Raw genomic sequence first — 27,559 nt, forward strand, 5'->3', positions numbered from 1 at the left:
GGGCTTTGAGTCTATTTCAGAACAAGTGAAATATTTAATTTCCTGGAAGTGTGTAAATTGCTGGTTTCCCTTAATCCAGTGTGTTCTCTTCTCTGTTTGCTCTGGGATTGTTTTTCCAAAGCACTGTTCAGAAAAGCTTCCAGTTTGAAGTTCTTCCTTTGGTTTCTTCTCCAAAACCAAGTCCTGCTTTCCTAGTGGGATGTAATTGGGAGGGAATGAAGGCTCTTTGCTCTGTTTTTTTAGACCTTGACAGCTTTGTGCTGCATTTAATCAGTTCCAAAAGTGAGCCAGAGTTGGGTTCTTGTCTTGCAATCTGCTCTGCAGCAAAGCTTAGGAGACTTTGGGTGTTTTTCCTGTGCTGTTGTGTAAAAATGGCTGGATTTGGTACAAGAGCGAGAAAAGGGAAGCAGTCTTGTGTTGTGAGGGTGGTTAATTCTTCAGGGATTTTTACATTAAGATGATTCTTCCAAAAGCTTGTGAAGCTGTAAAGTAATAAAACTTGTCTTTGGGGAGATACAGGTGAGGCACTTGCTCCTGTAGCGTACTTGTAAAAAGATTTTGGGAAGGCCTCTCATCCCTGACCTTGAAAGAAATAAAACTTTCATAAGGCAAGAATGTTTTTCATAGATTTGCAGCGGGTTAAAAGCCAGGAAATGGGGTTAGGAGTAAATGTTGGTTCTCACAGGGAAGGCTCTTCCCAGCCAAGTGTCCTGCCAGAGATCAGTGCTCCTGCAAATGCTCCCTTTGCAGATTGGCCTGAAATAGTACGGTGGCCAAATGGAAGCAAATTAGTCCAATTGGAAATGAATCTTGAATTGAAAGGAATGATAAAAGATTGAGACCTGCTGAGGGATAAAGTGGCAGGTGAAATGTCCAGGGAGAAGAAATGTACAGTAGAAGTACAACTCCCAAGAGGCACATGGAATTTCAGGAAGTGTTTGATATATGGGGAGTGCTAAGCAGTAAATGACTGTGTTGTGGTACAAACTTTAGTTGCTGCCAAATCTGAAATGCAGAGTGCTGGGAACTGTGTGTATCCCAAGAAATGGGAATTTAATCCCATTGCATGGAAGGACCACAGAGATGATGGAGCTATGGAGAAGCTTCTAAGTAGCCTCAATTTCAGAAGAGCTCAGCTCAGAAGGAGCTAGGCAATTCCTATAAAACCATGAGGGACACAGAGAAGCCCAAGGTGATGTTTTCTTTCTTGGAAACCTGCAGGAGTTGTTAATTGAGTGTGGTCACCACGGTTGTACCTGCTGAGGGTCACAGGGAGCTCAGGTGGCTTCCAGAGGGACTGGGAGAGGCCCAGTGTGCCCGTGCTGGGCCCAGGGTGTCCCAGCTGCTGATAACACAAAAGAATGGAAGTTTTCCTTTCTTATGCTCTTTGCCACCAGGATTTGTGTCTGAGGGTGTCAGGCTTGGTGGACTTTTTATCCAGCTGGTTTAGAAGGTGTTGTAGTTCTCCAGGGTTTGATTTTTCATGTTATTCACTGCTTTTCTGGTTGAAAAAGCTCAATTTTTATGGGAGGATTGAATCTTCTGCTCTGGGATCTGTATAATCATCAGGATTGTGTCCATGGTTCCCCTGGCACTTGGATCCTCCAGCTGCAGGAGCTGCTGCCTGCAGCCTGCTCCCAGTTCAGTGTGACCTTCCAGATCCCCTGCATAGCTGGGAACCTGCCTCAACCCATTCTTGGCAAAAAGAAATGGTTTAGGCTAAACAAGATGTACCTAGTGCTTTTTCTTTAATTTAATTTTAATTTCTTTAGTTTAATTTTTATGGTTTCCTCACCTTTTACAAGTCATGTATTAGAGAGGGATCACGGGCAGGTGATCCAACAGATCTGGGCAACGTAAAATTCCAGAGGGAAGGAGCAGTCATGGAATGTGTTTGTAGGATCAGCATTTTCAGATTCTGGTTTTGATCCACACAGAATTTAAATGTCCCAGGAGAGGCCCCATTTTATTCCTGCTGCTGTTGGCCATCTCCTCTCCTCCAGCTGGTTCTAAATATTGGGGACAGCACTAGAGGAATGCAGTTTACCTGAAGTTTAGTGTTGATCTCATTCAAAGTTAATCTTCCATCATATCATAGGAGGTTTTTATTCAGCCAAAAATCAACTTCTGTGGAAGAAGACCAAACAAAATAACTCATGAGGTGTGTTCTGTGGTACTTAAACCTGCCCAGAAAGGTTTCCAAGGAAGGGAATTTGTCTTTATGCTAAAAAAAGCCATTACAGACCTGTGCTGACACCGAACTCTGCTTCCATTCCAAATGGCACTGTACTAATTGGAAGAATGATAACAGTGTCAGGCTTGAAATTGTGCTTTCCTTGTCCCCAGTGTCTCTGTGAGGGATGGGGTTGGTTCTTGGAAGTTATGATGGAAGGACATCTGGAATGAGCATCGCTGTGAGCGTGGCCAGCTCAGTTCCACAGTCCCTGCTCGCTGTTTGTGCCTCTGGGGGCTCTCAGGGCTGCTCTGTGTTAATGGAATGGCCAATCTGCCAGTTTGCTCAAGTAATTTATTCCAAAGCTTAATAGGCCTCTGTTTACTTGAAACAGTGACCTTAACTAAAGAACTGACACGGATTTCCAGCTCCACAGCTTGTCCTGGCCTTTTCTTGCCAATCATTTTGGCTTTACAGTCCCATTCTCATAGAATTAAAAATTCTGCTGTGCTGTGTGAAAGACACACAGAGCAGAAAGCATGGATCTGATGAATGTTGTCAAATGAACAAAGTAAATGCATTTGGGGGGAAAAAATTTCCTTCTTATCTGCTTATCATGAAAGGTCACGTTGAGTTGGAGAGTGTTGGGCCACAGGATCTCTGCCCTGAGACTGAGAGGGCTTTAAACTTAGCCAGGGTTTCAAAAATGGCTTGGTTGACATTTAGGAAGTTTCCTTGTTCCTTCTGGATGCAGATTCCTGTTGTTAGAGGAACATGGAATTTCTCATGTGGTTTCATCTGAGCTCTGTAATTTCTGTAGTTAAAATTATTTTAACTTTTGCTTCAGAAACGAAGTCTCCAGGTTGGACTTTGTCTCTGGTTTGCTTTTAAAATTTTGCCTTTGTATCAGCGTGATTGTCATCTTGCTTTTGTTTTGCTCAGCACTTCAGGTTTTTAATCTTAAATGTTTAATGTGACTCGTGAGGGGAACAAGTTGTTTTCAGAATCAGAAGAAATTCAAGGAGGAAAAAATTAATCTAGGAAAATTTCTCCCAAGTGTGTGTGTGTGTGTTGCTGTCTGTGCAGAACAATCAGACCCCACTAACCTGCTCTGTTGTCTTTCCTCACTCAGGTCATGATTTTTAGTTTCTCGTGCCATCCTCTTGAGGAGAGGAAATGATTGTAGCAGAACGTGTCACAAATTCGCCACTGCTACGGAGCCTTCGCCGTTCAGAAACGCTCCTGGGAGAGCAGATTTAGCCCTGTGCTCTTTGTGTTCTGGAATCTGCCTCGGGAAAAAGGGAAATAAAAATGACGACTTCGTCTATCAGACGGCAGATGAAGAACATTGTGAACAATTACTCAGAGGCCGAAATAAAAGTTCGGGAAGCGACCTCGAATGACCCCTGGGGTCCTTCCAGTTCCTTGATGACTGAAATAGCAGACCTGACCTACAATGTTGTGGCCTTTTCTGAAATTATGAGCATGATCTGGAAACGACTCAATGACCACGGCAAGAACTGGCGACACGTCTACAAGGCCCTCACCCTCTTAGATTACCTGATTAAAACTGGGTCCGAGAGGGTGGCCCAGCAGTGTAAAGAGAATATTTTTGCTATCCAGACATTGAAAGATTTTCAGTACATCGATCGAGATGGGAAGGACCAGGGCATCAACGTGAGGGAGAAATCCAAGCAGCTGGTGTCCCTTCTGAAGGACGACGAGCGCCTCAAGACAGAGAGGGCCCAAGCTCTGAAGACCAAAGAACGCATGGCTCAGGTGGCCACTGGGGTGGGCAGCAACCAGATCACCTTTGGGAGAGGCTCCAGCCAGCCCAACCTGTCCACCAGCTACTCCGAGCAGGAGTATGGCAAGTCTGGAGGGTCCCCAGCGTCGTACCACGGCTGTAAGTACAGGCAGACATCCCAAAGTTCATCCTTCTCTTTGGAGAGCTGGAGTGGGGGAATGGGGCCTCTGGGAGGGTGGAAATGCTGCCTGCCAGGGGGTCTGGGGTCTCTGGGGGTCTGCTCCGTGCTGGTGGTGGCCTGGGATGTTGGGAAAGGTGAAGTAGAAAGACCTTGCAAATGTGGTGGTTTAGATTCTGGGAGTCTGAGTTCAGCAAGATAGAAATGAAAGCAGCTTTGAGATTTAGGGTGTGGGCTACAGGGCCATCAGCTAGTGAATAATGATGTGCTAAGCTGAGGGCATCTCCCTTGATTAAACAATACTCTCCTGGTTGCCTTAGGTGATGGGACAGTTCTATTGGCTGTAGGTAAATGTTGTTATCTTGTATTAGATTGATTGGTCCAACTCATACTGTTCAACTTGGAAAGATATTTATTGTACAGTATTCAGAACCTCCCTCTCTTATCCCCTCTTCCCTTTTCCCTGCTCTTACCCCTCTTCTCTTTCGCCCTCCTCTCTTTTTCTCCTCCTTTCCCTCTCTTTCCCTCTGTTCCTGCTCTCCTGGCCTGCTTTAGCTGTGCCCAGCAGCTACAAGCAAGGCCCTCACAATAAACCACGTGCTACTACAGTTACTTTGCTTATAGAGATATTTTTGAGGACGTGTGTAGGGATGGAAATCGATGTCAGAAATTTTTGTTTGCTGTGGGTTCCAAAGGCAGCGCTGCCAGGCTGCTCCTGTGTACGTGTTCAGTGCTTGGTGTGATGGGGGGCGTGTGAAGGGGGTGTTCTGTTTGTTTCTGGTTTTAAAAGGAGTGCTTGAAGTTGTGTTCTTTCTGTTCAGGATGGACTCACTGGATGATTTGGGTTGGGAGGGAATTTAAAGCTGATCTCATTCCACCCCCCTGCCGTGCTCAGGGACAACTTCCACTATCCCAGGCTGCTCCAAGCCCTGTCCAGCCTGGTTTAAATAATAAAATAAAATAAGAATAAATAAGAAATTATTTAATTAATTTAATTATTTAATTTAATTATTTATTAATTCTCTTGAAAGAATAAATAAGAAATACAGAATATTTCCTGAATCATTTTGCTACTTTATGCTGCTCCAATTGTACTTTGGCAAAAATGCTGCTGTTTAATTTCCTTTATTGCTTACTCAGCAGTACTTGGAGGAGGAGTGCTGTGAATCTGTGTTTAAATATTTATATTCTCAGTATTTGGTGTGTGAGTGTCCGTTCTAAATACTAAATAATATACTTCATTCTTAAAAAATGAATACAGTGATGTGGGAAGAGCAAATTCTTTCCTCCAGTGCTTGGTGGGACTCCCTGTCATGTCAGGAGGAGCCCTGATTTGGCACTAAATCCTCCTTAATGTAAGTAATGATCTGATGAAAGCTGCTTTGGCTGCAGTGTCAGTGGTTGTGGTCTAATTCTGAAAGAAAATCTTTTCTTTAAATGAATGTTTAGAGTGTGTGGAGGGCAGTGACTGAGCCAGGGTGCAGGAGCCATCGAGCACCAGCTTCAGGAATCTGAAGTTTGTCATGTCCTGGGTCCCAAAGTGCTTCTTAAATCATAAATCCACGAGTGGGGTCAGCCCTGCTGACATTTGCAGGAGGAGATAGCAGGAAAATCAAACCAGGATGGAGAAAAATCTCTGTTTAAAGCTCTGGAGACAAGCAGAAAAAATTATTTCCAAAAGGAAATATTTTTAGGATAGAGGGTACAAAAATGTGAGAGAAGGTTTCCAGCTGTGAGAATTTTTGATTTTGGCTTTTAATTAGCAGTAGGATAACAAACATCTTTATTTTTCTGTAATAATAATTTTTCTGTATTTATATAGTTTTTCTATAATAACCACGCTTGAGCACTGTGAATCTTTTAAAGAAAAACTTGTGTATTGTTACCTCAATAATAACAACATTTTTCCTTTTCAAATCTATAGACTGTTGTTGACTACAACAAAAATTCTTAATTTAGAGGTGGCTTGAAATATTGATTTTAATTTGGGCTGGTGGGTTGAAATAAGTGCCTGAAGTATTCTGAGCACACCTTGGATTTCACAGAGTTATTGCTCCACCAGTCCCAGCTTTAATTAATGCCTGGAACCATTGTATGGAATTTTAAATGCTACCAGAGGCTCCAAACTATTCCTCCCAGCAGGGCTGAGCAATGCAGGGCGTGTTCCTCAATTGTTCCTGGGATGCTTTAGGAATTTTGATGGGAGAAGCAGCGAGTTTGGCTGTTCCCTCAGTATTCCAAGGGTGGATTTACTGCTCCCACTTCCCTGCGTGTGTCCTGTGGCAGGATTGCTTTGGAGGTAAAGATTCCTTAAGCTTTTTTTTATTTTTTCCTCACCCCCTAAGAAGCTTTAGAAATCTCAGGCTTTTTTCTTTCCCCCTCTGCTTGGTTTTTCCTCTGTTCCAACTCTCCTGGGCTTTTTTCACTGTGGATCAGCAGAAATCCAGGTGGCTGTCATATTTTGTATATTTTGAGGTTTTAATGTGTTTCTTCTCTGGTTTAATTGAGTGGAGCAAAGCGAACCAGCACTTTCCAGAGCAGCTGTGCTAAGTCCTGATACTGGGAAACTGGGAAGAGCTTTATCCCAGGAAACGAGGAAGGAGTTTCATTAAAATCCAGACATTTAATCTGTTACATAAATGTGGGGTTATTCCTGTGCCTGCTAAATTTGATGGAGAAGATGCTTTTCATTATTTAAAGTGAAAGAGATTGTATCCATCGTGTGGGTTGGGTTTTTTTATTTTAATTATACCCTTCTTTTCTGCTGAAAAACTGTATTTAGAAAAAAAAATCTCTAAAAGGAATGAAATTCTGCTTCACTCCTGGGAAATACTCCCCTTAGAACATCTCTAAGATGCTGTTGCTGCTCTGTATATTCTGGCAGAATTCTCTTTCATTCCTCCAAACCTTTGAAGAGGAGATCAGAGACATTTAGATTTGGAATCTACAGCATGAGATTTGCCTCTTCAAAATGTCCAGCCACCCTCTTTGCTGAATGTTTAGCACGTCTGCTTACCAGGGAAATAGAAATAAAGTTTGGGAGAGGGGCAGAGCCTTTTTGGCAGCACCACCACAGGAAATGTTCCATCCCTCAGTGCTTTGCCATCAGCACATTTTACTCCTGGTTCCTCTAGGCACGGTGGGTGGGGGTTGCAGAATTCATTCTCTGGATTGAGGAATTTATGTTGGGTTATAAAATCGCATTTTTAGTGCTTTCTTGCAGAAGAAAGAGCTGAAAGAGTTTGGTAGTTCCTGCAGGACAGCTCATCAGTAACTTCCTGGGATACTGGAGTGGGCGTGAGGGATCTCTGCCCTCTCCTTTCAGGGACTAAAAGTGCAATTTAGGTTAAATCAGTGAAGTCTTTTTGGGTCAGTTTGTTGAGAATCTTTAATCAGTTGCACTGCACAGGCAGCACTGACTGAATTCTGCTCCAACTCCTTTTCTCCAGCTTCCCAACCTGTGTAGGTTTGCATTGCAGGGAACAATTGGATTTTTGCTCCATGGTGAGCCACAAGGGGTTTTCTTAAAGAATTGCTGTTTTTTGTGTCCCAGATTCATCCTTTGTAATAAAATGTAATAAAAGCAATATTGATACCCTGTGTAGTGTGAGAGAATTCAAGGTGGAAAAGGATCTCTTGACTGATGTGCAATCATCCCTCACTGCTGCAGGCAGATAAGGATATTTTTCCCTGTTTCCTTGTGAATATTTTCATTTCATCTCTAAAAATCCTTTAGAAACTGTGCAAAATGAAATGGTGCAACTTGATCGTTTTTAATAAAATCCTTTCCCCCAAAGCTTTGCCTTAATGACTTTGTTGGCCCTGAAGATCTCCGTGCTTGGATATTTCCAGGGAGCACATTATGGCATGTGAATTGTAAAAGTATTTGTGAGGTTTTTTCCTACCTAGTCTCATAACCTGAAAATGGAAGCCAAGAGAGATACTCAGAAACAAAAATAAAGCTCTTCCCAACCTCCAGTAGCAATTTCTGCCATACTGGGAACAGTTTGTTTTATCTTCACTCTTTAAAAAATTAATGCTCAGATTAGGAGCTATTAAACATTCCAGGACAAAAATGCAAAATTTTTATTTATTCTGGAAAATGTGCCAGTTGCATCAAATCTGATACCAGGTTTTATTTCGCCTTAAGGAAATATTCTTGTGTGGTGCTGAAACTAAACCAGCTGGGGACAGGAAAGATGGATATTTAAAATCTTTTTTTGAGCAATAGTCCCTCCCTCCTAATCTGCCTTTGGGTCTAAATAATTGGGGTTTTGCCTGACATTTCTCACCCAGTTTCAAAAACTTCAGCCTCTTGTTCGTGGCCTTGTTTCATCTCCAGCTGCCAGTGACCACTTAAATAGGATTCTGGATTTATGGCTGCACGGGGAAAAGTAGGATGTTCTTAATTTAGACCTCTTAAGCCTGGGCTGGGATGCTGCTCCCAGCCTGGCAGACTCTGGTGATGTTTTAAAACCAAGTTTACTGAGGCCACGCTTTTTAAGAGACCCAATCCTGTTATGCCCAAGCTGGGACATCGTGGTGCTGTTTTGGGTTGTGCCCACATCCTTCCCTTTTTCCCTGTGCTCCAGGAGGGTTTGGGAAGCAGGGCTGGGGTGGGATGGAATGGGATGGATGCCCTAATTTCAGTGACACAAACAGCTCTGGGAGCAGTTTGCTATGCTGAATTAAGGAGTTTTATATTTCCAGTGATTATTCAGGTTAAACTGACTCGTTATTTAAAACCAGTTTTGTGAAGCCTGAGCAAGTTTGTGTTCACTCATCTGTTTTGGTTTTGTCTCCCCTTTTGCTTGGAGTAGAAAATAATTCAGAGGAATTGCTGTTTTGGGTTTAACACAATAGGAAATTTGTGAAATCCAGAATGGTTTGGGTTGGAAGGGACCTTGAAGCTCATCTTGTCCCAGCCCCCTGCTATGGGACACTTTCCACTATCCCAGGTTGCTCCAGCCTTAAACATTCCAGGGATGTGGCAGCCTGTTCCATTCACAACACTCCTGTTTTTAAAGGGTTTGGTTTTTATTTAATAATTATTTCTTTAATAATCCGTTCTGCATCTCTGCAGGTTGGAACACATCCCTGCTTTTCCATCTTAGTCAGGGAATGTGGGGAATATCACCCAGCAGTGAGTCTGGCTGAACAGTGTGGAGAATTCCCGTAGTTTGAGGTGTTGAAGGAATGTGGCAGGCTCCTGTCAGATGTCATTTGACAGCTTGATTAAATCCTCTCATCATACATTTATTTTTCTGGTGCTGAGAGTGAAGGTGGGAGGTGCCACTGGTGTATCCAGACTTTTGTAGTGACACTGAATTATCCAACTGTGTCCATTCACACGGGTGTAGGGGATCACCTGAGAGGAAAATGCTCCCAACAAAACAAACCTGAAGGATTTGTTGAGTGTTGGATGAATTTCAGAAGCTCTCAGTCTGCTCAGTGCAGTCAGAATCCTGCACAGGGCTGAGCAGCTCCACCTTGTCACATTCATCAGTGTTATCAACTCTCTTCTTGTACCTTGTTCCTTCATTCCCAGGGGCAAGGTGGATTACACAATTCCTTCCAGATTAAGCAGCTTGCATTTACCTTTCCATCACTTGGCTTTTTACAATTATCCCATCTTTATCTGAGTGGACTTTCAGGCAGACTGACAGATGGGATCTCTGCCTGCTTCCCAAGTGAATTGCTGTTGGTTTCTGAGTCCTTACCTTGATTTTATTTCAGTTTTTCAAGTCACTTTTGGTTTTGCCCACCTTTGTAGGTTCACTGAGTGAGTGAGGAAGCAGCTTTTCTTTCTGAACAGATGTGACTGAGAGCTGAATTCTGCTCTTCATAATTCCACCTGCAAATTAGAAAGCCTGACACGAAAGAAAAACCCCAGAAATAACAAAAACTGCCCCAAAACCCAAGCACAGGATTCTGAATGAAAATACAGCCTGACTTTTATTATTAATGCAGGCTCTGCTCTCTGTGTCCTGTATTTCACTTTAACTCAGCCAGATCTATAACCAGCTACAGAGGCCTTTCAATAGAGCCAAAATATAGGAAATTATCAATAGCTGTGTCTGGGAGCTGTGCGAGCCGGGCAGGCACAGATGGTGCAGCAGAATCCTGCTTTAGTGATTAACTGAGCCTCCAGATGATTTCCTTGAGCAGCCAGCCCAGTGCTCCCTGAGGGAACAGATTCCCAGAAATTTGCTCCTGGGCAGCCTGGGGGGACTGGGATCTCCAGATTCCCAGCAAAGCAGGGTTTAGCAGGTCAGAATTGATCTATTGAGTCCCATCTTACATAAACATCTGAGTTAAGTGTCATGTGCTGGGGGATAAGGGATGCTTTGTGTGGCACTGTCCTGTTCCTAAGGCCACAACCTTTCTGCTGGATCCTGGGAATTCTAACTTAGAGCAGGATGAGGCCTGTATGGATGGGAATCTCAGATAAAACTTGTCAGGTTACCCCCAAGAAGAGTGTTTTGAATTTCCCTTAATCCTTTTCCAAAAAGGAAAGAAAAAAAAAAGTGCTGGCAGCTCTTTAATGTGGATGGTTTTGTAACACTGCAGAGGCTTACATGGAACACAGCAACATTCCTAGAGTTTGTTTTCTTCTTGAGGCCCGAGGAAGAACTTCCCATGGACATTTCCCCCTTTTATTTTAAATCAAAAGGAGCTGGAAACTTAAGAGTTAATGAAAGCAAGTAGAATGGATTGCTGGAAGGCCTGAAAGTGAGAAGGAATAATGTGTGTGTGTGTGTTACCCGTGTGGGGGGATCCTGGAGCTGCTGCTGTTGGGATCTGCTGGGAGCTGTGAGCTCATGGAGCTCCCTGCCAAGGCCAAGGCAGCACTTCCCAGCCTGGCTGGGATGGGAGAGCCAGGGAAAGGCTCAGAGTGGGGTGCAATCCCTGCTTTTCCCAGCTTTTCCAGGCAGGAATGCCCTGGGCAGTGCATTCAGCAAGTCCTGTGTGTGGAAATGGGAGGAAGAGCAATGGAATTAAACCCATTTTGCATCATTTTCATTTTAATGTCATCCTGCCATCACGTTCCTGGTTGTCCTGGAATGCAGAGATGGAAAAGCTGGGATGCAGGAAATGCAGAAATCCTGTTTTCCCCCCAGTTCAAGCCCAGCAGAGCAGAAGGTTCCTCCCTGCCCCTAGTCCAGGTACCATCTGTTCTCAGGTGACTCTGCTGGTGTCCCATGTGTCCCAGGCTCTGTTTTTAAACCTGTTAGGACTCTCCTTCTCTAATCCCTGCAAAACTGCTCTTCTCCATCTGTATCTCGGGTCTATCCACGGCCAGTTTATACCATGAATTCTTGCCCTTTTATCTGAAGTATTTTTTCTCTCTCTGGTATTTGCAAGCCTGAGGTATTTAACAACCATAAACTGCTCAATCTTCTTCATAAACAGAAAATATTCTCTGGGCTCCACAGGGAAGTGTTCCCACCTCCATCCTGGTTTCAAATCATCCATTTTGGATTAGAATGATTAGAATTAGTGCTAATTTATTACCTGTATTAGGTGAGTGGCTGGGATTTATCACATGCTTTAGTCATCATATTTTTAATATAATATATTGGAGAGCCTGGCCGTGAGTGTTGGAGCAGTAAGTACTCATCAGCCAGGCTAAATTTAATTATTTTATATGAGATAGTTTGAAAAAGTAATAGAATTGAGCTATGAGTAGCATCTTAATTGAAGTAAGGTTGGCTGGAGAGCTTCAGGATCAGCACAGGGTGGAAGAATCATGGGTGATAAATTAATTTGTGCCTTTAGAAGCAGATGGGGTGGGATGGGTATGGTGGGGAGGAGAAAAGGTCATTCCTTGTTTATGGAGAGCCCCCTTCCTTCTGCCCTGCTGGCTGAGAAAGTTCCACTGGTTTTGTGGTATCATCTTGGCCTCAAACTTAAGGAGAGAGACACAAGACTGGGAAATGTTTGGAGGATTAAAGTAGTGATGAAAAAGTGGTTTTCACACTGAGTTTGGCAATCTTCTTTTCACAAGCCCAGCTGACCCGGTAGGAAGAAACTTGATTTCTTCGAGCTTGACACGCTAGTTTGAAACATTCAATTAAATGTATTAAATGTCAATATATATTTTGCCAAACTAATCATAATTCCAGCCACTAAATACAAACTTCCTTGCCAAAGGAAGATAAAATTTCTGTGTGAGTGATTTGGACGCTAAAGAATTGTCTGAGAGAGAGTGAGTACAAAATAGTTTAATTACTGTATAGTGCTAAACCTGCTGGTGGTGTAGGATGGGATTTCACATGCTCCTGGAGTGAGAACATCATTAAAAGATGGTTTGTGTCTTGAGAAATCCCATATTTGAGCTGTTTCTTGAAGAAGAGAGGAGGAGATACCCCCAAAACCACCAAGCAACCCCAGAAACCAACCAACACCCCCAACCCATTGACCAAACTCTTTTTAACAGAGAATGATCCTGTATTTGTGTAAATTTGGAGTCTGAATAGCTGGTTTGTTTATCCCCAAGCCTGCTCAGCAGTTAAGAATAGTTCTTTATCTTCCCATTAAGACTGTATTATTTTACAGAAAAGTGGGTGGCATCCAGTTTTACCCCAATATTGGCCCACTCCCAGCAGATCCTCACTGACACTGGAAGATGTAAGAAATACCCACAAATGTTTCATTCAACAATAATTCTCTACCTTTTTAAGTCAGGAGCTCTGATACACTCAAGAGTATCAGAGTGTATCAGATATATATGTATGCTGGTATATATATATATATATATATATATATTCTGGTATATCCAGCATGAGCTGGGGGTACTTTTTGATATCACAGCCCCATATAAAAAATTCCATTTTCCAGGAATATTTTTCCCTTAAAACAGCTGAGCTGTCATGCAGAGCTAAAAGGAGGCTCAGGGGTGACCTTAGTACTCTGTACAGCTCTCTGGAAGGTGGCTGTGCCCAGGGGGGGTCAGTCTCTTTCTCCAGGCAGCACTGACAGAGTGAGAGGACACAGCCTCAAGCTGGGAAATACAGGTTGGGTATTAGGAATAAAGTGTTTTACAGAAAGGTGATAAAGCACTGGAATGGCTGCCCGGGGAGGCGGTGGAGTCACCATCCCTGGATGTGTTTAAAGGCCTGGGTGTGGCCTCAGTGCCGTGGTTTAGGTGAGGTGATGGGGCTGGCTTGGACTCGATGATGTTGGAGATCTCTTCCAACCTGGTGAATCCTGTGAACCCCAACCTGTCCCTCACCCCTGGCAGAAACTTCACCCCGAGGGAGCTCTGAAACCCAACAGGGGGTGCAGGAACCCAAATCTGAGCCTTCATTTTGCTGTTGCTGTGCTGAACGTGCCGGGTTTGTCTCCCCACAGCGACGTCCCCGCGAGTGTCGTCGGAGCTGGAGCAGGCGCGGCCGCAGACCAGCGGGGAGGAGGAGCTGCAGCTGCAGCTGGCGCTGGCCATGAGCCGCGAGGTGGCCGAGCAGGTCGGTGCCCCTGGAGGTTTTCCAAAGTGTCCCAACTTTTCCAGAGTGTCCCAAGGTTTTCCAAAGCGTCCCGAGGTTTTCCAAAGCGTCCCAAGGTTTTCCAAAATATCCCAACTTCTCCAAAGTTCACATTGCAACCCGCTTCGGTTGTTTGGTTGTGTGGTTTTTTTATTTTATTTTATTAATGGCAGCTTGGCTTTGCTCCAGGTGGAATCTTGTGTGCGTGGGGTGGTTTTTTTTATTATTATTATTGTTTTTATGCTTTAAATCTCTTTTTAAAGTAACTTCAGCCTCCGAGCTGTTGAGACTAGTGGAAGATGACAGTCGCTTTGCGAGAAGGCTTTGTGTGGGAGGATGTTAATCAGCACATTACTGAAGATGTTTTCAGTTAGGATGGGCTGGAAACATGACTGGTCCTGAAAAGCTTCTCTAATGTCAGTGGATTCTGATTCCAGTGGAATTTTGGGCTGTTGGCTTGATGGGAGTTTCTGGAGCAGGAGGGTGACCTGACACAAAGTACCAGAATATATAAAAAAAGTGGTTTAAAGTAAACTGACTCCATATCTATCACCTGGGTTATGTTACTGTGCTAATTCTTAGGAGCTTCATTCTGAATTTGGAGTAGATTTGGATAAAATGACTGCATTTTAATACATAACAAAGACAAATCTCAGCTCTGAGTGAAAATTCAAGTCAGCCATGCTGAGTGCCTGTAATATTTTAGAGGCTTCCTGTGACAATTTAGTTTATAGCTGTATGTTAAACATGAGTGCTTGGAAAGGGAAACTATCACCCAGTAAACTTTATCATTATTGGGCAATAAAGGGAACAAAAATATAAATCAGAATCTAAGTATTTGAAGTAGCTTCAAAAATGACAAGCTGGGGGATTAGTCAACTTCTGAGAGACATGATGCAAGCAAAGATATTTAAAGGAGTTAAATGTGGCATAAACATTGTAGTTACAGATGTTTAAACCTTCAAATTACACATGGAGTTGGCAAGACTTGATTCCCTTGGTGGATCTTGCACCAGCGTGGAGGGAAGTGAACAAAAGCCAGGGAAATTCAAGTTTAGTTCCCTACAACCCTCAGTGGTGATTTGAATGCTGAAAAACCATTGTGATAATTGAAAAATGGGTCGTTCACTTGAATTTCTGTGGTGTTTCCAACTGAATTTCGGAAAGAATAAAAACACCACCAGTGTAAATTCCAACCAGCAAAAACTGGCTGTGGTTGTGACCACAGGGTCGGGGTGCTCCTGAGGCAAGACTGACAGGAAAACTCCTTTTCCCCGTTGGTGTTGTGTGGAAATTGCAGCCCCTGTGGAGCGCAGGGTGGCAGGGTTGGAGCCCTGCAGGGAGAGCAGCTCAGAGCAGGCTCATGGTTTATATCACCAGTGTTGATTTCCTTTGCAGGAGGAGCGCCTCAGACGCGGAGATGATCTGAGATTACAGATGGCTCTGGAGGAGAGTCGCAGAGACACAATTAAAATTCCCAAAAAGAAGGAGGTAGTGCCTTCGCCTAAGAAATTCCCGGTTATGCTGCCAAAAAGCTGAAATACAGTAACACAAACTTAGCTTAATACTGAGCTCTTTTATGCTTTTGGGTTTGCTTTGTTGTGTAGCTTAAAGCTTCTTCCGTGCGGGTTAAACTTGGAACTAGTCAATGCAGGCGTGTAAAAGGAAAAAATAATAATAATAATAATTGCTTCTTCACCCTCACGGGTTTGTACTTCAGCCTGGCAATGCTCTTGAGTAAAGCTCAGCTTCTTCCTGCCCTCAGCACACCACTTTGTTGGACCTGATGGATGCCCTGCCCTCCTCGGCACCGGCCCCACCCAAAACCGAGCCCTGGGGACCTCCTGCCACTGCTGCCACCAACCAGACGGACCCGTGGGGAGGATCCACGGCTGCAGCCCCTGCCTCTGACCCCTGGCAATCGTTTGGTAAGAGCAAACTGCCAGGGCAATGGCATCGGAAAGGTTTTGCTTTTTAACCCTGAGCGTTTCGAAGTTCCTCGGTGTCCGGTTTGTGTGTGAGTCCGTTTTCATTTGTTCCACTAAATTCCTCATTTCCAAGCAGAAACCAATGGCAGCTGCACTTTTTGAAAGCAGTTGGGGTTTTGTGTTTGCAGTTTGAATGCTGAGGAAGAGGAGAGTGGCACTTCTGTTGTCTTCACAGCAAAACTGACTTGCCCAACTCATGTCTCACTGCTGGTTGTGTCCAGTGCCATGGGTTTAGACTATTCCCAGAATTTAATCTGATGCTTAGGCAGGGTGCTGAGCTTAGGAAGGCCATCAGCCTGAATTATCATGTCCTTAATTGCTCCTAGAGAATTGGGATGTGTTTGTGTACGGTCAGAACCAAAATGATTAAGTGACTTAAACGAAGATTTTTATAGCAGACCAAAAAATGCAGGTTGCCATTTAAAATATTTACTGTTCTGTAGGATTTCGATGCTGAATCCGTGGAATATTTCTGAAGGGAACCAGGCAGTGTTTCACATTCTAAAGAGCAACTAAGCCAAATTTTTGTCTGCTTTTTCTGTGCATGTTGCTGCCTCTGTGGTGGGCTGGCATCTGGGAGCCACAGCCTGTCCAAGGAGTGGAAAGTGAATGGTTCCTCACAGCGTTATACTTGGAACTGGAGCTGGATCTTTTGTTTTTGTTGGAATTCTTGACTTTTTTACAGGGCAGGGAGTTTCAATACAAATGGAAACTTTTCCATGAGGATTGACAGCTTTGTTCTGTCAGTTCTGCTTCAGGCTGGTGATTCTGCAACCCCTGCTCTGAAGTGCTTCAAAGTTGTTTGCATTCCACACACCACCATCAAATTCCTGATGAAAAATTGGAAGTTTAATAATGAAATTCCTTGTTTGGGGCTTTTCCCCCCAGTCATGATGACATTAAAGGCACCTACAAAGCTCTGGGCCAACTGCCAGGTCATCATTCCAAGTGTCACCTGGATTTTTTTTTGGTGATAGGAACTGAGAAAAAGCCCAAATATTGAGCCCTGAGGCCATTCAGGTTATTTTTCCATGGCTGAAAGCAACCAAAATCCACCTTGCTCAAATCTCCTGCCTGATGTGTCACCCTCTGACAGGATTTTCCTTGTACCAGTTCCAGCTGCAGCATTTCCTCGGTGTTCCCAGCTCTCTTACACCACATTCCAGCCTGCTGGATCCTCCCAGGGATAATCTCAAAGATGCAAGTTTATGAGTTTGCTGGTAAAAAAAATGACTCATGAAACTGCATTTCCCAAACCCTGCCAGTGCTGTGGTGTTTCAGCAGAGCTGATGGAGGCTCCGGGAAGGGATTTTCCCGAGCACTCTCATTTCTGGTGCTTCCCTTAGGAAAGAAAGGACATTTTGGGAGGCTTCTGCTGGTGGGAAATGCTGTCATTAGTGTGGCATTGCTCTTAAATCAGCACTGGGGGCAGATAAGGGAAATGGAAGCACTGGTGTGGGAATAATGGGCCTTCCTTGGAGAGTTTTGGCATTTCCTGCTCCGGAGCTGTAGTGACCACGTGCCTGCTGATGAAACAAAACCCAAAATTCCAGCTGGAATTTGTGCCACTGTGTGCAGCATTCAGTTGATTTACAGGAGCATTGGGATGCCAGCGGGGTTGAATGGAGTTTTAAAAGCTAAAATAATTCTCAGTTGTAACTTGAAACCCACAGGATATTGAAGGTAAGAGTTGTTGCTTGTGGGTGATTCTGTCCTGCTCTCTTGGGTTATAAAATTGTCATTTGGGAATGAAACCTTTGGTGATTGAATTTGTAGGAATGAAGAGTTGTCAGCATCTTCCAGTAAAAATGAGAACCCTGAAAATACAGGCATTGGGTTAAAAAAAATAAAGGGGTATCAGTGGGCAGCTTAGATGTGTGTCAGAGTGCTTAGAAATGGGAATTAAAAAGCACAGCTGGCTCAGGGAAGCTGATTATATTTTTATAAAATAGCATTGGGGTTAAGAGAATTGGAAAACATTCCCTTTGAATCTTACAGATTCCTTTGTGCAAGGGTTAATGTTGGGTATCTCACACCTTTTACCTTTGGGCTTTTTATAAACTCACTTTCCCCGGAGCTCATAAATAGACCCTGTGATTTAGGTCACCTCCAGCCAGGGATTGTCACTTGTGGTGGCAATGTCAGGAACAAAGGCAAGGTGATTTTCTCGTTGGAGCTGCAGGTATTTGTATTCAGGTTCAGAGAGGGGAATTGTTCATTGCTCTGCCTTGCCCAGAGTTTCCTGGTGCTGCTGTTGGTCAGAGTTTGTGACAAATGCTGGGAGTTGCTGGTGCTGAGCTGCTGCTCCCATTTATGATCAGTATTTATGGGGAGTGAAGGCTCTTGGGAGGGGTTGATATCCAAGGAAATCTTTCCAAAGGGAGCTGCACTCACTTCTCTTCCTGCTGCCTCTTCCTGCAGGTGCCAAACCAGCTGCTTCTGTTGACCCTTGGGCAGCACCAGCAGGATCCACAGCTCAGCCTCTGGCCAAAAACGTGGACCCCTGGGCCCCTGCTCAGCCATCTTCCACTGCAGCAAAACCTTCCGTGGATCCCTGGGGATCAGCACCTGCAAACAAACCTCTCTCTACTTCTGGTGAGCAACGCTCTTGTCCTGTATCCATCTCATCTGAGTAACGAGGAGAGGTCCAAGTGGTTCTCTTGCATTGTGTGGTTCAAAGAAACTGAACAATTGGCAGAATCAGTCTTCAAAATAAAAGGGACGTGTAATAGCCAGCAGGAAAAAGAAATTTGAATGTAATTATTCAGACTTAAAGGTCTGAATTTGTGGTGCTGCTTTGTGCTCTGTCCCTTCTAGGTCTCCTCCTGGTATTTGTGGCTGCCTGCTGAGCACTTGGGACTGCTGCTGCTCTTGGGTTTTATCTTTAATTAGACAAGGACTTAATTCCTGGCAATGAATGATACTCTAATTTCACCTTTCCTTGTGATAAATAGCTCTGCAGATGGATGTTTCTGCAGATGGAGATTGACAAGTTGAGCAGCTCGGAGGAGACTTTTAGAGGTGCAAATGAAGGTTTGTTCCTTCAGACTGAGGGTGTGAAACCTTCCCTGAGCCCTGGTGAAGAGGCAGAAGGTGCTGCTGTAATTGTCTGTTCATGCTCTGTAACTAATGCAGCCTTGATGAGTGTTAATACCTGGCATTTTCATATTGGCACCGTGGCTAAAAGCATCCAAAAATGCATTTTCTGCTCGTCATTCATCCCAGTACACAACAGACAAAGGAATCTGAGTGCTGCAAAAAGTTGTCTAAGCAGCTTTTCCCTGGGCAAAGGGCAATAACTGGAGCATTGTGCAATGAGCCTTTAGCTATGGTGGCTCTTTGTTCTTGATAAATGTTGTTTTTATATTCAATTTTCACTCCTTCTCTTGGGGTTTGTCATCTTGTGCTCTTCTGGCTTGAAATGTGTTGAAGGTTAGAAGTAAATTAAGGAAACATTTCAGCTAATTGAAAATAGCCACACAAACCTTTTAAAGCTGTTCAGGAGTGTGATTGCTGATGGTTTGGGTGTGTTTTTTTCTGCCTCCAACCTGAGGTAAGATGTGTCCACATTTTGGGATGGTGATGTTTCACTGAGTGCAAACTCTGGGCGAGCGCTGGTGCTTCCGCTAACGGGCCTTTCCCATCTCCACAGCCTTTGCTCTGGCATTCCTCCTCCTTTCCCCTTGGGAAGCAGAAGTGAAATCATCACCGGGGGTGTTTTCCTCGAGGGCTGATTAACACTTGATAGTAGAGGCTGTAAATCCATTTCTGTTCTCTCCTTCCACAGCAAGATCTGCTTGTCTCTAATGCAGGACACTCAATCAACCAACCCCCAGCATGCTCAGGTGTGCCCTACACTGATCCAAAAGCAAACTGCTCTGATTTAGTCATTCCATGCTGTCAGAAAGGACAATTCTGTGACAATTCTGTGACAATTCTGTGACATTCTCCTTCTCCCAGCTCCTGGCTCAGAGTAGGAGCACTCCCAGCTGCTGCCCTGGAGCCTGTGGTGGCTTCTGGAATGGGTTAGGAATTGCTTCCAGGAGGATCAGCTGTGTGATGCAACCGAAGATGTGTTAATGACAGGGCTGTCTTGTTGTTTTGAACAGGAAGTACATCTTTTGACCTCTTCAGTAATTTGAATGGTACAGTTAAAGATGATTTTTCTGAATTTGACACACTTCGAACTTCTAAAAAGCCAGGTACGAATCAAATTCTTAGCATGTGGCCAGGTTGGGTGACAGTCACAGCAACAAATGTCTCTGTTCTTAAATCTGATGGAACAAAAAAGTCAGCTTTCACCAAGGGAAGGAAGTGATGATGCAGCAGTAAAAGCTCCCTGTTCACATTTTGGCCTGTGCATGAACTCGTGGGGAATGGGCCTTTTGTAATCCATGGAATTGTACCCTGTGACCTTTTGCTGCATTGACCCAGAAATTTGTTGGACTTCTTAATTTCCAATGTCCAGCACGTTTGGAGCAGGGCTTATGCTCAGAGACTCAACCAGAACCATGCTGACTGAATCTCTCAAATGTGTAAATTCCAGTAGGAAGATGAGAAAATACTTTCTGTGAATAATACTCTGATCTAGTTTTCCTCTGGTCAGTGGTCAGTAAATCAAAGCTGCCAGACCCTGTCAGTGCTGTGGTACCATTGCTCTCAGGATGGTTCTGCCTGAAGCACAGCTGAGCTTTTTGAGAGGAAAACCCTGGGTGGAATCCAGCTAGGAAGGGCACAGCAGTGGTGTAGGGCCAGGGCACAAGGCAAGGCTTTGGAGAATCTGTTCCTCGGAGCCTGTGAGTCCCACCTGGAGCAGCAAAGCTGTGGGAATTCCATCAGTAGAGCACTGCAACTCTGACTGTAGCTTCTCCACGCTCTGCTAAAGAACCCTGACCTGCTTGCATGCTGAGAGGGTGTAACAGCCTGAAACACCGAGCCCCACTAACACAGACCTAGCATAAAGCACCTCTGCTCTACACCCTTGAGGCTCTCCCTGCCTGCCTCCGTGCCTTGACCAGGGTTTTGTTTGTGCCTTTGTGTTGTTGCAGCCGAATCGGGTTCCACGCTGCCCTCTCAGCACAGCGGTACCACGAGCCCCGACCTCTTCGAGTCCCAGCACTCGAGCGGGACCTCGGGCAAACAGAGCACGGCCCGGAAAACCCCCGAGTCCTTCCTGGGCCCCAACGCTGCCCTGGTGAACCTGGACTCTCTGGTGTCCAAGCCACCACAACCTGTTACTTCTCTGAACCCGTTCTTGGCACCAGGTTGGTTTCTGCACGGTCCTTTTGTTTCTGTTTGAGCTTTCCCTTCCTGCAGGAAAACTCGGCACAGCTCAGCGCTGTTGGGGTTAAAGATGGGTGATTTGGGCTTGGTTTTCTTGGTTATTTCAGCCAACAGATCAGAGGGTCTCAGAGAGGCATCCTGGGCTCACCCAGCACAGGGGCAGTCCCTGAAAACACAAAGTCTCTGCTCGTGGTCTGCAGCTGAACTTTACTCCAGCAGTTCCCCTCACTCAGGATTGTCTCTGTTAGGTTTGAGGTTTTTAAAAACGGCTGAACCTCAGCTGGGTTTTGTCAAAAAGCAAAAAACCTTGGGAAGGTAACAGGTAAAAGAGTTTCCTGTGGAAGAAGGTTGGAATTGCCCTTTTCCTGGAGCTGCAGCAGGCACAGGAGATCTCTGACTGCAGCCTGAGGTCCCAGAGAGCAAACCCTGCAGGGCTGTAGTGAGCTGCTGCTTAGTCTGCCTTAGGCTGGCACAGTGAGCCAGTTTTGATCTGAAAATATTCTCAGTGTATTTTGCTAAAAAAAATTGGCTGTTGCAGTTGTCCTGCAAGCTGGGCCTGTTAGAAGTGAGCCCTTGCTTGGAGCAGACTGAAATGGTGACACCGAACTGTGGCAGATGTGTTTTTTAAAAGCTGAATTTGCACTGAGTTTCCCCGTGTTGCTCACAGGGTGAAACACTTGGAAATGCTCTTTCAGTATTTCTTTTCATTACTCTTCCAATGGAAGAAAAAGTCAATTTATTAAAATCCTTGAGCAGGAGAAAAGCAGTGATTCTGAGCAGCCTTGGCAGTGAGCAGGGAGAGAGAGGAAATCTGTGTATCTGCCCTTCCCGGGTACTACAAAAAGTTTGTGAGGGGTCACTGGGCCATCCAAATAATCCTGGGCTTGTGCAGTAAAAGGAATTTGCAGGGCTGGCAGCAATCCAGGGAACCTCAAAGGCTGGGAAAGTTGTGCTCTGCTTTTTTGAGCACCGCTGTAATTCGGAAACAAGTTGTTTACTTTGGGAATTCTTGTCCGAGCTCGGTGCCAGAAACATGAAAATGGAGGTGGCTGCTGAGAGCTCGGAGCAAAAGTACAAATCACAGAACCCCAGGATGGTTTGGAAGGGACCTTAAAACCTTAAAAAAGGAAGGGACAGCTTTCACTACCCCAGGCTGCTCCAAGCCCCGTCCAGCCTGGCCTTGGGCACTTCCAGGGACCCAGGGGCAGCCACAGCTTCTCTGGAAATCTGTGCCAGGGCCTCCCCGCCCTCCCAGGGAAGGATTTCTTCCCAGTATCCAATGTAAACTCACTCTGCAGTGGGGGAGCACAGAGAGCCTGCAGAGTAGCATTTAAAAGATCCAGTCAGGGATGTGGATGTCGTGGCTAGGGCTGTTGCAGTCAACCAAATCCGGCACCTCTGGCTCCAGTCAGGGCTGTGGGAAGCGGGAAGGGCTGTCGGAGGCTTCAGGGGAGCAGACTGTGCTTTTCTGGGGGGCAGAGGGTGTTTTGGGCATGGGGTGCACACAGGGAGTGTCCTGTGTCCAGACCATTTCAGCCCCGGTGCTGATGGCTCTGCCTCTCTCTCTGTCCCTTCTCTCCACGCAGGCGCCGCTACCGCAGCAGCTCCAATCAACCCGTTCCAGGTGAACCAGCCTCAGCCGCTGACCCTGAACCAGATGAGAGCCAGCCCCGTGATGGGCAGCAGCCCCTCCTTCAGCGCCGTGCCCCCCATGAGCATGGAGCCAATACCTCTGCCTTCCATGGCCCCCGTGCCCGTGGGCATGGCCCCGCTGCCGGCCATGGGCACCATCAGGATGGGCCAGGGGCTGAGCATTGCAGGATCAATGCCCCAAGCTCTGCACAGTACAGGAATGCCGCCGGCAGCCTCCCAGGCTGCAAATACAACTAACCCTTTCCTCCTATAAAGACCCAATTAAAGGAACTTTTCTTTTCCTAGTGTTTCCAGGCTGAAGTCTTTCCAGCGAAACGAACGTGGCCTGTGTGGACTGAACGGTGTGTGAGAGACTTGGAAGTAGATTTGCAGTTTACAGTTATGATCTTTGAAGAGTTGTCTCTACTTACCAGTTAATCTAAATCTAGTCTTTGCTACAGATGGTACCTTACTTTGGCTTGTTGAGCATCATGTGAAATGTTCAGACTTTCCACCAAAGTTAGATCCTGCCCATTTTTGTTACTTTGTTAATCATTTCAAACACACTTTCTAGGGAGAGAACCTGCCATTGGAAAGCTCCCTTGGCTATTTTGTAGGTGTCAGATCATGTGCTGGATTTCCGAATTTACTCTTCCCCTGCATCTGTCACTTCCTCTGCCCGTGAGATAGCCCTGAGATTCCGAGTGCTAGTGAATGTTTTGCACATAACTACACACAGTTCTAGACTGTTGGTTCACCCATAGTCCTTACTCTTAGGAGAGACCGACCCGGAGGGCCCAGGGGGGCTTGGTTTTTATGCATTAAACATTGCAAACTCGCACTGCTTTGGTATCTCTGAGGTGTGACTGGCAACAGCAAGCTTGTCTCGAGAGGAAAATAACACAAAACCCCAGACAAAACACCCAAGACCATGCTCGAGTTGTGCTGTCGTGTGCAGTGTTGAATTCCTACACTACTCTAAGGACTCCTGGAACTCTCTGTGAGTGGCTGCACTCGTGCTGAGTGAGTGTCCTGCTCTGTGCTTGTCCAGTACCAGCTTCGTTTGGAAGTTTTTTCATGTGTATTTTGTTTTTATTTGACTTACAATGTGAGTTGAAAGGAAAAAAAAAACGGAAAAAAGAAAAAAAAAAAAAGAAAAGAAAAAAAAAAAAGAAATACAGTGGGACAACTTTGAATTCAGTTTCACCGGGGCAAGCTTTAAAACTAATTCAGGCTTAACCTTGCTATATGCAGTTACTCTTGTATACTTTTGCACATATTTTGTTTAGTACAGTTTCATATTTTGAGTTTGCAGAGTTACCTAATAGTCCTTTTTTTGCTAATTTTTATAATGTGGTTCTTATTTAACTGTCTGGTTTTGATAGATTTATCAAGTCTGGCTGAAAAATTAAGATATTGGCAAATGTCATTTTTATGGTTTTAATGCCCTCTTATTTATGGTTTTAGCTCTTTGTTTCTGTAAAGAGAGTTTAAAAGGGAAGATTAACACTAAAATATTTACTTTTAAATGAAGTATTCATAATGCAAATCAAAAACAAATCCTCGTGACTAATTATTTTTAGATGAATTGAATTTGAGCATAACATGATTTAAGACTACATTAAAAAGAAAAAACACTAAAGTCGCCTTTCCCTTGATTTGTTCCTGCTTCCCAATCCCCAGACTGGACAGAACTTTAGCCTTGATGAAGATCCCAAGGGAGGCTGTTTGGTTTTATTCTCCTTGTAAAACTTGTGGAGCTGTTTGAAATCCTGATGTACAAACACAGCTTGTTTCATTCCATCCACTGGTTTTTCCTGCTGGAAGGTGCTTCCATGTCCAGCCATCCCTTGGGAGCTGAATTATCCCTTTTTAATAAATTTTCACGTCTGGACTCCTCACCACGCTCAGGGGTTCTGCTGGAGCCCTGGCCCAGCAGGGCTGAGCTCTGCTCTCCCAAAAATCCATGGAAAGGGATTTTTCCTGCCTGCAGGGCACCTCTAAACCGACTTGGTGGCCTTTCCTTGATTTAAGAGGGGGAAAACAGAATTTGCCAGAGTTGTGTTGTGGTGGAACAACTCCCTGTGGGGCTGGAGAGGGGCTGGATCCCAGGACAGGACTGGATCCCAGGGCAGGACTGGATCCCAGGGCAGGACTGGATCCATGGCAGGACTGGATCCCAGGGCAGGACTGGATCCAGGGCAGGGCTGGATCCATGGCAAGACTGGGATCCAGGGCAGGATTGGATCCCAGGGCAGGAATGGATCCCAGGGCAGGACTGGATCCATGGCAGGACTGGATCCCAGGGCAGGACTGGATCCCAGGGCAGGACTGGATCCATGGCAGGACTGGATCCCAGGGCAGGACTGGATCCCAGGGCAGGGCTGGATCCCATGACAGGACTGGGATCCATCTCCCGGTGGGAAGGGGAGGCTGAAGGACGCTCAGATTTAGGGACAATCCCAGGCTGGATCTGTAGGTCAGGGCAGCTCTGGGAGTGCACAGAATGCTCCGTGTGAGGGTGTTCCTGTGCAGGTGTTGGATCCTCTGAGATCCTCTGGAATTGGCAAGGAGGATTCCCAATCCTTGTTTTTCTAGAGGAGGGAAGGGGATTGCTGTCCACACCCAGCCTGTCTTTAACAACAAAACAAAACCCCAGCCACGTTGCCTTCTGAGCAAGGAAAAGGCCTTTTCTTATTGTTGAAATTACTGAAAAGCCCAGAGCAGGAAGGGTGTGATTGTTGCAGATGAGGAGCAAAGTCCTTTCCAGCTGCTCTGGGTCAGGATTCCTCGAGTTTGATCAGCTCTGGAATCGAGGTCTCTGTGTTTGTCCCTTAGTCTGTCCCCTGACCTGCAGTTCAGGATGGGATGGGGCGTTGTCTGTCCAGCCAGGAGTCCTGGCCACGTCCTGGGGAACTTGGAGGCAGGATGAGGCTGATCAGAAATATTTAAAGTGCTGAAATAATCTGAGTTGGAGTTGTCACCTGAAGCTGTGCTCTGGCTCTGGGAGGGAGCCCTGGCTTAATGAAGCTGTTGAATGGCAAATTGTTGTTTTTCCTCCCACGTCACTGCCCCCAGAACTTTATCCCTTTTATATTAAATAGAGACATTCCTGAACAACAAACCCCGAGGAAGCTCCCTGAGGAGATTCTGGTGCTGGAAATATTTAGACTGAGACTAACCAAGCCCAGATCCCAGCCTGGCACAGGGCTTGTGGCAGGAGCTGAGTTTGGGAGGAGTAAGAGCTGGTTTGGTAAATGCTGCTGGGCTGGGCTGTGTCCCCAGGGGTGACACAGGGGGGTCACTGTCCTGGCTGGGGATGCTCTGAATGTCCAGCTCATTTTGTGGTGATTTTCCAGGATAATCCTCCCTCCCTCCTGGCCCTCCCACATTTCTGGAGGATGTTTGTGTGTCCCACTGCATCCCCTCTGCCCCATTTCTCCATTTCCCCCTCCCTTTTCTCACTTGCAAATATTCAAAGTGCTTTTTTCCTCTTTTTTTGATCTTTAAAATGTTAGTAACCCAAAATAGCCTTACTGGTCAAATTGACCAAAGAGACAAGTTTTAAATATCTTGTAAAAAAAAAAAAAAATTAACACACACACACTCCTTGGCATAATTTCCCCCAAATAAGCTCAGTTATTTATTCAGTTTTATGCCCTAGATAAACTCAGCTCTGTGGAGGGGCCAGGGCAGGGAAGCCCTGGTGGGCTGTGGTGTTCCCAGATTTTGGGAAGTCCTGGAGCAAATTCAGCTCTTGTGCCCCTTTGCTGTTCCAGTTCGAGGTGTCCTCTATGCCTGAATCTTGCACAGGTGGGGAGAAAGAGCAGATTTCTTTTCCCCAGCAGAATCTCACACAACTCTTCCTTTCCAAGCGTTCCAATATTTCCCAAACTTCTCATATTCCCGGGAGCCGGCTGCTTTTTCTGGATTTGTGCTGACTATTGCCATTATTTACTGTATAAATAATTTATCATTTGTACTATTGTATCATAATGTCTGTATCTTTGTGTCATTTTTTTTTCTCCCCCCCAAAGCGATGTCACAGGTGTGATATTTAAACGATGCCATCGGAACAGTGGAAAGACGAGAGGGGTTTGGAGGTGACTGGTCAGAATTAAAATTGTATTGCTTCTATCCCGGCCCTGTTGCTTTTTCCAAGCCTCTGCGTGGTGTTTGCTGCCCCATCCCCACCCAAGCCCTGCTCGGGGGAGTTTTGCAGGAGCCTGCTGGGGTTGGGGGGAGCTGGTGGAAGGTTTGAGGCAGGAGGGATCTCCCTGTGATCGAGGGATGCTGTGGATTCCTTGGATGCAGCCGTGACTTTTCCCAATTCAGGCTGCTCTGGCTGGGAGAGAGGAGGGTTTCTGTGGCTTACAGGGCTGGAAATTAGATAAAAGAAGTTTGACTTGACTTATAAAACTCAACAAGTGTGATCTGGAAGTCAGATGGAGGATAAATGCAGAACACTAAGATACAGAACTTTTACAGGCTCACTTTTCAGGCTGTATGTGGAATTTAAACCAGCTGCTGCTCACCAGCATGTCTCCAGTGCCTGATTTTTAATCATGTAGAAGCAGCATGCTAAATTTCCAGAATCTTTTTCCCAGAGCATCAATAGTGCTCATAACATCTCTGCCTACTGATGAGGTCAAGAAAAGGCAGAACTATTGCTCACACCTTTCTCTGTTTGCCTGAGACGTCCAGCTGAGACCTTACTGATCCATAAAAATGAAGATTTGTTGTGTTGCAGGCGATTGAATTCCTTCTTTAAACCACTGGAACAGCCCCTGAGGAGGGAGCTCGGAGCAGCACCTCTGGATTTGTGTCCAGGCAGGAATTTGGGGAAGGGGCTGTGGAAGGAGGGTTGGGGAGCCGGGACAAACCTGGGGCGTCCTCGCTTCCCACTCCTGCAGCTCAGCCTTGGCTCTGTCCCACGCATCACATGGCAGGGCTGCCAGCCTGGAAGCGATTCAGGCTGCTAATTCTGGCTGCTTTAATTGAAGGGCACTTCATTAGCAGGCGCCAGCAAGAGCTGCCTCTCCAGAGCCCCTCCAGGTTTAGTGTGCTGCCAAT

General features: G+C 45.4%; 1 protein-coding gene across 2 annotated transcripts in view; it reads left to right on the forward strand.

Annotated features, from left to right (window-relative positions):
* EPN2 (epsin 2) overlaps positions 1-26,623 on the forward strand; it is a 42,970-nt gene extending 16,347 nt beyond the window's left edge. The window contains exons 2-9 of one of the 2 annotated variants that reach the window (XM_063414837.1): positions 3,306-4,079; positions 13,453-13,565; positions 14,982-15,074; positions 15,349-15,511; positions 17,993-18,166; positions 19,681-19,773; positions 20,620-20,835; positions 22,441-26,623. In XM_063414837.1, the coding sequence (XP_063270907.1) occupies positions 3,485-4,079; positions 13,453-13,565; positions 14,982-15,074; positions 15,349-15,511; positions 17,993-18,166; positions 19,681-19,773; positions 20,620-20,835; positions 22,441-22,760 (1,767 nt within the window). In that variant the 5' untranslated portion in view covers positions 3,306-3,484 and the 3' untranslated portion in view covers positions 22,761-26,623. The remainder of the gene's footprint in view (positions 1-3,305; positions 4,080-13,452; positions 13,566-14,981; positions 15,075-15,348; positions 15,512-17,992; positions 18,167-19,680; positions 19,774-20,619; positions 20,836-22,440) is intronic. The other variant, XM_063414838.1, reaches the window with a different exon arrangement.
* The last annotated feature ends 936 nt before the right edge of the window (positions 26,624-27,559 follow it).

Source organism: Prinia subflava, chromosome 17, assembly GCF_021018805.1.
Source record: "Prinia subflava isolate CZ2003 ecotype Zambia chromosome 17, Cam_Psub_1.2, whole genome shotgun sequence".
NCBI lineage: Eukaryota > Metazoa > Chordata > Aves > Passeriformes > Cisticolidae > Prinia > Prinia subflava.